General features: G+C 44.0%; 1 protein-coding gene across 8 annotated transcripts in view; it reads left to right on the forward strand.

Annotated features, from left to right (window-relative positions):
* The first annotated feature begins 2,648 nt into the window (after positions 1–2,648).
* Positions 2,649–12,852, forward strand: part of tcf3a (transcription factor 3a) — a 24,254-nt gene continuing 14,050 nt past the window's right edge. For 7 of the 8 annotated variants that reach the window (XM_035528190.1, XM_035528194.1, XM_035528195.1 and 4 more), the window contains exons 1-4: positions 3,208–3,294; positions 7,247–7,384; positions 7,632–7,692; positions 12,329–12,399. In XM_035528190.1, the coding sequence (XP_035384083.1) occupies positions 7,289–7,384; positions 7,632–7,692; positions 12,329–12,399 (228 nt within the window). In that variant the 5' untranslated portion in view covers positions 3,208–3,294; positions 7,247–7,288. Of the gene's footprint in view, positions 3,295–7,246; positions 7,385–7,631; positions 7,693–12,328; positions 12,400–12,852 lie in introns of all 8 variants that reach the window. The other variant, XM_035528196.1, reaches the window with a different exon arrangement.

Consider the following 12,852-nt stretch of genomic DNA (forward strand, 5'->3'; position numbering starts at 1 on the left):
TCACATTCTTCTAGCAATTTGGCCTAATAAGAATTAAACATGGCATACCTTCACCCTCAAATTTTAACCCCTGGAAAGTCTTTTTCTATCGTATTCTTGGGCAGTTCCTACAGCTGAAGTCTTTCAAATCCTACAAAGGCTGCTATTGAGCAGCCTGTAGCGGTTGACACAGACGGCGCTCTGGACTATCCAACTTCGCTATCCTAGAGGTTAATGTTCGGTGCCCTGTCAGGCCTTATTCACGATGTCTTGTGTGTTATTTCGCCCCTCATCTATTGTAATGTGCAGTCCGCTTCGTCTCCCATGCACGCCGGCCGTAAGGGACGGTGGTTGCCATGGTTTCGGCGGCCCTGGCGGATGCTTTCAGTTAGCTAATCCAGCCTGAACCTCTCCAACCCCTGTGCTGAATGCACTCCATGTCAGACACAGCTGCTCCTCTTTCAGCTCCAGGGATTCATGAGGCAGCCGTCTCGCCAGTGCCGCAGACTGCAGTGCTCCGGCTTTGGGGTGCTCACTTGCTGAGCTGGGGTAAGCTCTGGGAAACGCGTTCCCAATTACTGAATGCTGTAACCCCAAACGTCCACTGATCCCAAACTAGGGTCTTTAGCAATTCCTTGGCAATCTGTATCTGCATGGATCTCAGGAATTTACTGTGGGCTGGGTCCCACAAAACTGTATGTTGTCATGCATATAAAACATGGGAAGTCGAATATGTGTCTCCCTGGAAATGCAGGTTTCCAGTTTGACGAAAGGCCAGTGTTAATGTTTTCTTAAGCCTAAGCAGGAAGCAATTCTGCCCTTAGTAACACTGACAAATCATCATACCTCAGCATATCTGTTATATTTGTATTTTATTAGTTTATGAAGTGTGATAAGAAGCAAAATAAATGTCAGCACTATGGTCAGCGGCAAACAAAGAAATCACTAAAAGTAATTTTAATTTCTTCTGAGTCAATTTACTGTGGACTGTAAAACAACAACAAAAACAGTGTTATCACAAGTTATTAGCGTTGTGATAATGTTAGAGTTACAACTTTCAGAACAAGCTCACACAATCCTTATTCTGTATCTATGGTTTAACAATTCCTTGTGTACTGCAAAGGGATTAGTGATATGCCGTCTTGTTATTCTAGGGCGATTCCTCGCCTTCCCCACAGTCTGCTATCCTGTTGTCAACTAGAGTTCTACTCAATTTCTAACCTCCCCATCTCTATGTGAGTCATAATCCAAGCAGACATGTTTGATTCCTTGTTTCTTGTTGTCTTAGAGTTTTAAAATGCTAAAAAGGTACAATCATTATGCATTGAATATTTGCCATCTTGTTGGATATGCAATATCATCAGAGCACCAGAAATTGTGTAAAAACATCAGAAACTTGTTAACTTTCAAAATAACATTTCTTAGAAATCGAGTCTTCTTCTCTTTAATGTTTTTTTGGTTTTTTTTTTGTTATATGGATGTAGGTCATATATGTCAGTGTTGTTTTTGCTGTCTTATTCTCACTTTCAAGGATGTTGTTCATCTTGATAAACAAATTCAGGTCCAGCACCTGAGGCAGATTTGAGTCATCAGGGCATATCCCGTTTTCGACCCCTCATACCCCTAAAACCACAGTGACCTCATAAAACACCGGTAACAGGGCTTTCAGATATAAGCTCTTACGGCTTCTGTTTTCACTGCCAAACACCAAATGTTCACGCTTCCTCCTCTTTTTTAGAGCCAACAGAAAGTCCATTTACACCTCAGAGTAAAAGCCATTTGCCCTGATCACCTTCTGATTGGTTAGCAGCTTGTTCAATCTCCAATTAGCTAATGTGTTGGGATTTTGATATCAGAGATAGGTGTAGTATATGTTGGAAGTGTTTAACACCAAGAGGCCTGTGTAGAATTACACAATTATGGGGGGATGAGAAAATAAGAATGACATTTTTGGCTAAGGTTAGCACCAGCACAGTGGGAATAACCAAATGGAATCTAGAGCAACAGGGCTGGTGTGCTTAGTTTTCAGTAAAAAATGTAAGTTGTCATAGAGACTTACCTTAGGTTGCAGTTTTGTGAAGTCAGAATATAACCATATAAAGTTTTTCTTTACCTTACCAATTAGGTCTTTCCATTTCATTGGAGCAAACCTTTTTTTTTTTTTTTTTTTTTTGCAAAACTCTTCATTGTTTACTCTGATCACAGGAATGCTGCCTGAATATGGCAAAAGCAAAACGAAATGAGAAAACGTTTTTCACTGAAAAATTATTTTTAATGTTTTTTTTTTTGTTCTTGAATATTAAAAATAGTTTGTTTATAGTAGGCTACCCTATAAAAAGATATGAACCTGCCATCACAACTGGGAATAGTGGGATACTAATTTCTGCAGTGTCCAAGTGGTATTTCTGTCTTGAAAATGCAGGTGTTTTATATTTTATTTAATACCAAGATTTTTAGTCAGAGAAAGGTTGCTCATTCTTGTAGACTTCCATTACAGTGTGTTGTTGAGGCTAGAATTTGAAGGATACGTGGTATGTTAAACAAATTTTTTTTTTTTTTTTTTTTTTTTTTTTTTTTTTTTTTTTTTTTTTACAGTTTTCCATGGCTTCCTGTTGCCATTCTTTCAAAACCAGGGTAGGGTGTGCAAGGAAAAGAGGCTTGGCCATAGGCTCGTGGCGATTGCTACTTGTTTATTGATGTGTCAATCAAATGCTTTCGGGAGCTCTATTGGCCAGTCGTCTTGGTTTATTGCTCTATCTTCGTATGCTTCAAGTCCACTCGCTCTTCAGTTTCTGTCGTCTCACTCCGCGTGCTGGCATAGTGCTGGGCAGTTTACAGCAAAATCTAGCGATTGTTACATTAAAGTTGGCGATGAGATTTAGTTTTGCTGTAGCTGCTTGAAAAGTACTGTAATAATACATATTTTTGAGGCGTTAACGTAAAACATCATAGTCTTCGTGTTGGGCGTTTGAAATTGGACACCGCTGTAACGTCCTCGTTTTCTGCGGAGTAATATTGTTGGAGATGACAATGTGGAGGTGGCTAAAATGTCTACTCGGAAGATGAAATGGTTACAATTGTAGCAATCCTAAGAAAACTATAGGGTAGAACTTAGCGGAGTTATTGTTTAGTTATTACATTGTAATTATACTTTACCGAGGATTGTTACACTTTTCAAGGATAAGAGAGAACACAAAACTCAATTACTCGGTGATTTGTGGGACCTAAAACGGGGGGAATTTGTCCCCCAACTTTATGTTTTTCTCTCTCCCAAAAGCACTCCTGTTGGATGCCGACCACTTAAACGGACAAAAGGTAAATATTTGAATGTCTCCTTTGATAGTTGAAGGTTTATGTCTGCCTCTCAGTATTTTCGTCTTAATTGGTGAACTTTTGCAAAATAGAGTTCTGCAATAAATGTAGCTAGCTAACTAGCATAGCAACTTTTTGATGCAGCGGGTCCTAAGTTTTTTGTCCGAGGTCTTCTGTGCGTGGGGTTATGAGCTCCACTTGTGTGCGTGACCATAGGAAACGACTTCTTTGTTCAGTTTACGCAGCAATGTCAAGTGTAAAAGGTACTTTTATGCTCTTGGTGAAATTGTTTCCATAAATTGCTGTAGATCATAGCCCCATTTTAGGAATATTCGATGCACTTTTAAGCGCCTTTAAATGATAATATCTACTTTGAATTTGGTATGATGATCGTCTACGTTTATTATTTTAATAAAATTAAAGTATTCTGACGTTTATATAACGTCAAATAAAAGTATATTCGGGGTCTTAACCTGGTGCAAGATGACGGCTTGGATTTTAATTCACGAAGTCCATCGGCTTAGTTTGTTTATTCCACTTTTCGTGGGAAATAACTTTTCATTTAATTCTCATCCTTTAAAACAACAACAACTTGGCAGCCCGCTCTGATGTTGAATGGAACGTTTTCAATTTCTCAAATGCCCGCTATTTTTCGACGCAGTATATTTGATCTCCTGGTGATCCTTAAGATGTTTTTTTAAACTTTTCGAGAACCACACTCTTTCTTTGTGTTGCAGGGAGTTGAGGCCCGCTGGCCCACTCCGCTCGCATTTTTACTACCCCAATAATCCACACGAACAGTTTCCTGACGTGTTCCTTTTCCGTTAAGCGTACGATTTCTTATCTTATGAAATGGATTTCGCCGTGATGGGGCGAACAGATAGCGAGTTTGCTCTGGAACAATCGATAAGTATTTATTTGCGTCGATCGACTGGCTCGAAAGAAGAGGAGAGGGGGTGGGGGGTATTAGGAGCAGGGAGTGAAGCGTGTCCATGCGGGGGTGTTCGTGGTTTCTCCGGGTTAGTTTCTAAGAGGATGAACAAATACAATAACTTTTCTAGCGGTTTCTCTGTCGTGTGCTGCCCATCGCCCCAGCTTCACAAACGGAATGTTTGCTGAATTAGTCGTAGGAACGGGCAGTCGTTTCTTAACGCGCTTGATGCAAGGACACATGGAAAATGAGTGATATTCACGCTGTAGTTGGTTTTTTTTTGGTCTTTTAATTATACAGCAAAGGTTTCTGTATTTGAAAGCAGGGCTGCAGATTTTACAATTTGCCTATAAAGTTCATTCGTCTTGGTCATTACATTTTCTAGCAGTTGTAAATCAATGCGACTGGACTTGAATTTTGCAGGCGGTTCGCCACTTGGGCTTCGTCAGTTCAGGTGACTGGCTGGGTTTGACATGCAGTGCTGTCTTACTCTTTGTTACAAATTGTAAAGAGGACTCAGTCAGTGACTCCTTTATGTCTTTTTTTCCTGACTTTTGAGAAATGCTTCATTTATGTTACTGCAAATTGTAGCCCAGCTGACAATACCTGGGACAAAAAAAATCTATGGATATAAATCAATTACAAAGGAAGTTAAGATATTTTATGGTGATTGCAGTAGCCATTTACACAGTGGTGTCTGGATTCACTTGTACAAAATCGCAACTGGTATAATACTTTATTTAGTATAATGCCCATTACCATACTGAATGTTGTAAAATTTATGCACAAATCATTTAAGATAAATCTTAACCGTAGGACAGAGGAGATTATTTTGCACACATGTATGACAACATGTTCTTATGTATGTTTGTCCAAAGATGATGTCACCATCCTTTCCTTAGGACTGTTTTGGTGCAGTGCATGTATATTCTGTGAAGGTCCACCATGTAAATTTAATCTGGCAGTTTAGTGAGGGATGATGGATAAACTGTCTCCCACACTTATTCTGGTAGCAGATTAAAGTGTTTTACTGCTTAATACTTTGGATTTATTGTGTTGGGTAAATTATGCTTTACTTTAGAGAACTAGACAGAACATTGAGGCATATGACTGAGGTTTGTATTATAAATATTTGGTGTTGTGAAGCATTCATGTCTGATTACACTAGTCCAGATATTCACTATAGATTGTTTGTTGCAGTGTTTATTATGGTGTTTTGGACCTCAGTCTGGGCAATAGGTTGAAAAGATCAATATCTGCAGATTACTTAAATTTTCGCCACTTACTCTAATAGCATAGAATGCATAGGGTTCCAAAATTTGTTGACACAGAACTGTAATCAGCCTTACCTTGAAAAACATTAGCTTCTTCATTTTGGAGTCAGCACAGGTAGCTGTTTATCGCAATTCCCACACACATTCGTGTGTAGTTTGTTGGTTGTTATTGAATGCCCTGGACCGGAAACACGCCGGTGGTGCCCCTATCTGGTTAACCCGGTGCTGCCGACTGTGATGTAATGCATTGTGGGAAAGTCCATTTTACGAGCACCTCTGTGAGGTGGAAGTGGAGCACTCTCAGATCACCTCACCAGCTCTGCCTGCGAAGTCCTCTGCCTGGCCAGTTCACATCAGTTGCCTCGCCTTGAATGTTTCTCCAGCTCAGATAAGGCATGGGGGTGCGCAGATACAGGTGGCAACATCTTCTGATGTATTTACACTGGAGTGTCCGGATTTATCTGAACAGAGATGATGTGCGGTTGTGTTTAAAGCTCCAGGTAGGATGTTACAAGAATTGATTGCTGACGATGATTGCAGGATATACAGATTGACTAGATTGGTGATTTTGACTAGTTTAGCTCTGAATCTTTGGCTTACATTCCATTTGAAGGTAAATGCTTTCGCAACTTTTGTTCGATTAGCTTGTCACACCAGGTAGAGCACAGTTGTTGTTTTTTTCTCCAAGGGTCAGGGGTGGCCATAAAGCCATTTTAATGCAAGGTCTGTTTTTTTTTTTTTTTTTATCCTAACCTCTGGTTGGTGCCTTTACCCTAAAAAATTCTCTTCATAGTGGATGCCCTGAAAATTACATGTAAACTTTGATGTGGACCAAATTTTCCAGTGTTTATCCCACTTTTAACGGGCTGATCTTGGTGCAGTCCCATGAAGATCACAGTGCAGCTCGCTTAGAGTGCGAAAGTAAAAACAACCTGCACTGCAGAAGCACGCCAGCAGAACATCTATAAATGTTACATGCTTTCCCATACAGTGGCCAAGGGCAAATGGCATGGTGTGCTTACTTGGCTTTTGTTGCCAGTCGGTCTTCATGTTTGTGAAGACATAACCTACACGTAGTGTGTTATATTAGGAAATGTTTGACCAAAATCGCTCCTGTTGATGTTGGCTTCATTGTCTTCCTTTCACCTTTCAAACTGAACCGTTTGTGTTGGTTGTTATTAACATTTATTATAGCCAACACATCATCAGGATAGCCAAAGATCAGCCAGAATATCCCAAGACTTTGCCTAAAGAAGACTCAATACTTTTCAATTCAGGTTGGGGTTTGATTTAAAGTGGGCAGTGGGGACCCATTCAAAAGCAGAAGTGACATCACTTTAACCCAGATGAAGACCAAAGGAAGTGGCTACAGGTGAAAATGAGCACAGGAGGCCCGGTCTTGGATGGTTGATGAAATAGCTGTGACACATTTCCTGTTTAGACCTAAAGGAAATACCTTTTCAAATGCATCGTGTTTTTTGTTTGTTTGTTTTTGGGAGATAATAGCCGAATGACTGGTAGCTAGTGTAAGCAAAGTGTGATTAGACTTTTAAAAAAAGTCAGCATTACAGACTGCTACTCAAAGTCTTTGTACACATACGTACAGTGTGTGTAATAGTTCTTGCAGTCTTGCAGACAGGAGTGTTAAGTCACCTAATGCTCACCTGTCCAGACTGAGTGTAGGCTAATGGCTAACGGCCCTTCAAAAGGGGCTTCCTGGCAAACTCATCGCTCTGCCTCCCACCTGCAGGGCTGTAAAGTCTCTGAGTCTATGTGTGTGTGCTGAGCAAGAATGAGCGATACCAGCATCAGAATGAGCGATACCAGCATCAGAATGACCACTGCAGGAACAGACAAGGAGCTCAGCGATCTCCTGGACTTCAGCGTGGTACGTGCAGGTTTGGGGTTACGGAGGGCAGCTGTCGGTTCACAAAAACTAAACCATCACGTGCACTCGTGACCTCGCACCATTAGTGGTGAAACATTCTCACTGATGTCTTTGTGTTCTGTCCTGCATGCTTACTTGGTAGTACAATTTGCCCTTGCCTTTTTGTTGTTGTTGCTGTTGTTGTTGTTTCAAACGTTGCTTTTCTCATTGTCATTTAACAGCGTCCTTTCATCTTTCTTTCCCGTAGATGTTTCCTCTTCCGGTGTCAAACGGAAAGAACAGAGGCAGCGGCCAGTTTGGAGGCTCAGGTATGGCTGCTCTGCACTGCCCTTGCCCGGGGCTGTCCTTCACCTCATCCTGCTTCTGTCACCCTCCAGTCTATCTGTGCGTGTGACTCCGCTGTCCCTTGCTCGTCCCCCCAACCCCCCCTCCCCACCCTAAAAGCAACAACAAACATCACATCTAAAGCACAAACTAAAGGCACCTTCTCATGCTTCCAACACCCACCCCTCTTTCTCTGGGGCTTGTGTGCTCTTTTTTACTCCGATTCTCTCTCTCTCTCTCTCTCTCTCTCTCTCTCTCTCTCTCTCTCTCTCTCTCTATCCATCTCTCTGACATCCCTTTTCCCTCTCCTTTCACCTGCGTCCTCTCCAGGGTGAATTTGTAATGCCTCTGTTAATTACCCAGTGTTACTCAGGGGTGAGAGGAGCTTTCTTTTTTGGTAAGTAATCACCTGTAGTGCCCAGTATAACAGAGTGGTTCATCGGAGACGGGCTCGCTCTCCACAAAAGACACTCGCCAATATCAACTTGCAGCTTACTGCCCGAAACAAGATAGCAGGGAGGGAGACGCACTCCCATCGAAACCGTCCGCTGCTGAAAGGTGACGGTTAGCATCATTGTCCAGGCAGAAGGCTTCTCCATTGTGGGCTGCGTAACCACGGCGGTGCACGTCGGCATGGAGACAAAAGCACTCTTCTGGGACTGTAAGGGGTGGACTGATAGGAAGCACATGTGGTTCAGTGTATTGTTTTAACCAAGAGCAGCCATTGCACCTTTGGGCCTTTTCGAGATTTCTTCACGCAAGCGCGGGCGCTGATAGCTGTCTGCCGATGCCAGAGGTATCTTTGGCGTTGTAGAAGGGTTGAGTTAGGCAAACAGTAGCCAGCTCTGCTCAGTCACTTTTTTTGATTGGTCATGCTGGTTTATATGTTTTTGGATGTCAGCTTGGGATCCCACAATATACACTTGTGCGATTTGTGAAGGATTGCGCTGAATTTTCCCAGCTGTGTCTGATATCGTGGGGGCCTTATCTAAGGTACAACCCCAAGCATCCTTCACACGAAACAGGAACAGAAGCAAATCGCAGTGTTAAACCGCAACACAGCGAGTTATTTTGGTCAGACAGAAGGTTTTTTGGACCTCCTGAATAGCACTGAAACAAAGAGTGTGAGAGCGAGATCGGTTGTGTTTGTGTCACGCCAGCTCAGGCTAGTTTCTTCTGAGATTTCCTGCAGTTCATTTCCAGCCCTCAACGTTTCTGCTGCTTCGTGCACTGTGCTGGTCCCCTCCCACCCGAGACCCCCTCGAACCACTGTCCTCAGGCCATTGGGGACGCGCAAGGGTCGCCTGAAGTTTTAGCCAAGCGCGCGGAACAGCCCGGGTGTGCGCGTGGAAACCCTTCGCAGCCATGCTGCTAACGGTGTGCTTTAGCAGCGGCTGGGCGATACCTCTCTCGCAACGGTGGTTGATCTCAACTCCCTGAGGTGTTACTGGCCAGCGAGTTTCATTTACTGAGTATGCGAAAGTGAGAATAACCGGGATATATATAAAACTGCAAAACCCAGTGGAAAGATGTAGCAGGAGGACTGAGGTTTGCATGAAGCGGAACTTGACTTTCCTGAAAGCAGCCGTGAGCTGACAAGTCTTAAGGGTGGCGGTGATCGCAGATCAAAAGTGTGGTGGGAGAAACGAGGACAATAGGAGGCTTCAGCAGTCACGATTGGACTAGAGTGATTGTAGTATATTACAGTGTCTGTTCTATCCGCAGGTAGTACATCATCGCTTTTGATATTATTCATAAATGCCCTCAGGGTATATGATGTATTAGAGTGCGTGTGTGTGCGTGCACGTGTAAGTTACACTCATAGCCTATGACTCAAGGGCGACTCGACTCATTCCAGAGTTTTTCCCTGTAATTATAGCCACGCTGTCTTTATCGGGGTTAGTTTGTATGTGTGTGCGCTCTTCTCCCTAAAGGGGTGTGTGAATATGCCTGCCCTGACTCATGCTCTGAGTTGTACCATGTGCTGAGATACAAACACACACACACACAAACACACACACACACACACAAACAAACACACACAGTCTGTGCCTCTGTCTTGCCCCAGGGGGCAGAGAGTGCAGCGTGGGCTAAAGTCCTTACGACTGGCAGCTCTTGTCTCTTATCCTTAATAACTGCAGCGTCTGCACTAACAGGTAGTGCAGGGCAGCCCTGTGAGCAGGACTCACGGTGACTCAGTCCTACTCGTGAAGAAGCGAGGGGATGTGGGCCCGGCGGCCTGGCACACGTCCAGGAGCAGCCAGAACATCAGAACTGGGAGTATATTAAGACACCATTTGGCTCTGTGGTTCTCTCATCTGACCCCACAGTCCTGCTCTAGCAAGAAGGGATCAGCTGGAGTCACTAGACCGCACTTACTGATGCGCCCCGCTGAAACCTTTTTCCCCCCCTTCTACTTTTTATTGGGCCTTCAGAGCAAAGTTTTGTTTATTCAGGTGTTTGGCGTTGGGGGATTGTGGGGTGGGTGGTGGCGTGAGGGAGCAGTTTTACCCTAAAGGCGTTTTCTGCTGTGGACGTGGGGTTGAACCGGCCTAGTTTTATACGAAAAGCCTCACGCGTTCTCTCCCTGTCTTCCATTAATCATGCGATCTGTTAATAAGGCTGAATATTCGACATGCTTATGAATATGGATTAAAGCTATTTTGGAGAGTTTTTTTCATACACCCACACATGTCATCACCCTCCTGTTGCCTCTCACATTCCACAGTATTAGTCTGGTGCTCTCTCTCTCTCTCTCTCTCTCTCTCTCTCTCTCTTTCCCTCTATCTCTCCCTCCTCCCTCCTCACTCTGTGAATAGCTGTAAATAGCGAACTCCGTGCACCCCCGCGTCCTAAGCTTTCTTTAAGCGATTGCATTCTGCTCGTGAAATGTTCAGTGCTTGTGGGAAGTCCCTGTATTGTTGAATGGTGTATGTAAATAAATGGCCCCAAATGAGATTTCCAGGGGTATTGTCTAAAGACAGGTAGCGTGGCGTGGAGTAGCAAAGTGCCTGTTAACGAACTCAAATCATTCTTTCCTGTTTTTTGGTTCTGCTCCGTCGGTGATGTGTGCGTGCATGTGCGTGCGTGTGTTTGTGCGTGTTTGTGCACATTGACAGGGGAGCCTGTGATGGCTCTGGTCCACAGCATTACATCTCAGAGGCCAAAGACTTCAGATGAATGATTGAATGATTGTGTGTGTGTGTGTGTGTGTGTGTGTGTGTGTGTGTGTGTGTGTGTGTGTGTGTGTGTGTATGTATGTGTCCTGTACGTTGTTTGTGATTGAATTTGCTGACACAAGCCCACGTCGTCGCACTCCAAAACACCTCTGGAACACTGCCGGGAGATCACAGTTGTCACGGCAATGGTGCCGGCCTCGTGTTTCACTCTGGTTCTGCTCGGCTGCCTACGCTGTCATGATTCTCTCCCCTCCCCTCCCTCTCCTCCCCTTCCTCCCCCTCCCTCTCTTTTAATTAGACAACAAAACAAAAAATATGAATATTCATAAGATGTCGTTTCATTAATATGCACACTTATGCAAATCAGTACACAATTAAGGCTCTTCTCTCTCCCGAGATCTTCGCCAGTGTTCAGGCACGGAGGGGGGAGGATTCTGGAAATTTCTGCTCTATGAGTATTTAAAATTCTCCTGCTCCACATCTCAACCCAAATGTGTTTGCCTTCTCGGCAGAGCCGAAGCCCTTACTGTTTAAAACTGCCGAGAAAAAACACTCGATGGTTTTTGTGTTATTTCTGTGCTTTTGAAATAAAATCACTTTTAAGATAGGATAGCAAGATCACACTGTTGCGTAGACTAAGCACACTAGAAATCATCTTGGGAAGGTGTGCATCATGCCCTGTTATCTATGGACATACGGGTGAAAACACCAGCTTCTTCCCACCACCAGGCCTGTGCCAGATAAGACTGCAGTACCAGTAACCATTATGGCCTGAAGGGGGTGCTGTGATTGTGTGCCCATATAAATCCCAGTGCCCCACTGCCCCTGAGTGTGGCCCGGCCACTGCCATTCTGAGGAATGTACCGACACACACACACAAACACACACAGATGTCATGATGTGCCTCTGTGCTTGGTCTGTGAGGTCATGCCCATGCCTCTCCTGTAAGGCCTGACTGCCTTCTACAGGGTTCCCCCCTGCAATCAAGAGGCCTTCCCCTGACCCCCCCCCCACCCCCCCCACCCCCCCCCCCCCGTCCTTTCTCTTCTACACCTCATCCAGCATGGCAAACCGCCGAATTAAATGAATCCTTTCCAAAGGAACGGATTATAAGAAATCCCTTTCTAATGGTGGGCTGGTGTAGGACCAGCCAGAGTTGAGCTCAGTGTTTATGTGGCGCAAGCCGCACATATTTGGATTCCGCTCTGATTTCAGGGCTTTCATTAATAGCCGACAGAATCACCTGAAATACCGTCACTTTGTCACATAAGCTCTGGAGTTACGGCAGACAGCCAAAATAACATCCTACTTGCAAAAACCGATGATGATGGTAACTGGTTATAACCACTAATATATTCAGTATCGCTATAGACTGGTCTGTATAACAGTCTTAACAGGTTGAGAGGTCGTTGCAAGCAGCACTGTGTGTTTTACGTTGCAGGTCTGGAGGATCGGACGGGATCCGGCTCTTGGGGCTCAGGGGAACAGAACAGCTCATCTTTCAGTTCACGGGTAAGAACCCAGAGCCCCCCTGCTCTTTAACACCCTGCCGAAGGTGAAGGGCCATGCTTACCCAGGTTGGGAGGTCAAACTCAGCTAACATCTGTCACGTTCACTGGTGGTCAGGTAGGAGAGACAGGCAGTCAGGACTGTATGGCTTTAAACCATCATCTGACAAATCTTGGGTGCTTTTTTTTTTTTTTTTTTTGGTAAAAGCACACTGACAGCAATTTTGATATACATGCTTGACAGTCAGTATCCACTCAGGGGGCTTTATTATGGGCTGTAGTATGTATTTTACTTCCAGAAAGCTCAATCATCTGTATTGTAAAACCAAAGTGTGATTTTGGAATAAGTGCTCTCTCTGCTGTTGACGTTCAGACCTCTACACCATCAATGATCCAGGCAGAAGAAACCAGATCAGACACCCTGTAAAAAACCTGCACCACAGAAATACAGGCTAAA

This window comes from Electrophorus electricus, chromosome 7 (assembly GCF_013358815.1).
Source record: "Electrophorus electricus isolate fEleEle1 chromosome 7, fEleEle1.pri, whole genome shotgun sequence".
Taxonomy (NCBI): Eukaryota; Metazoa; Chordata; class Actinopteri; order Gymnotiformes; family Gymnotidae; genus Electrophorus; species Electrophorus electricus.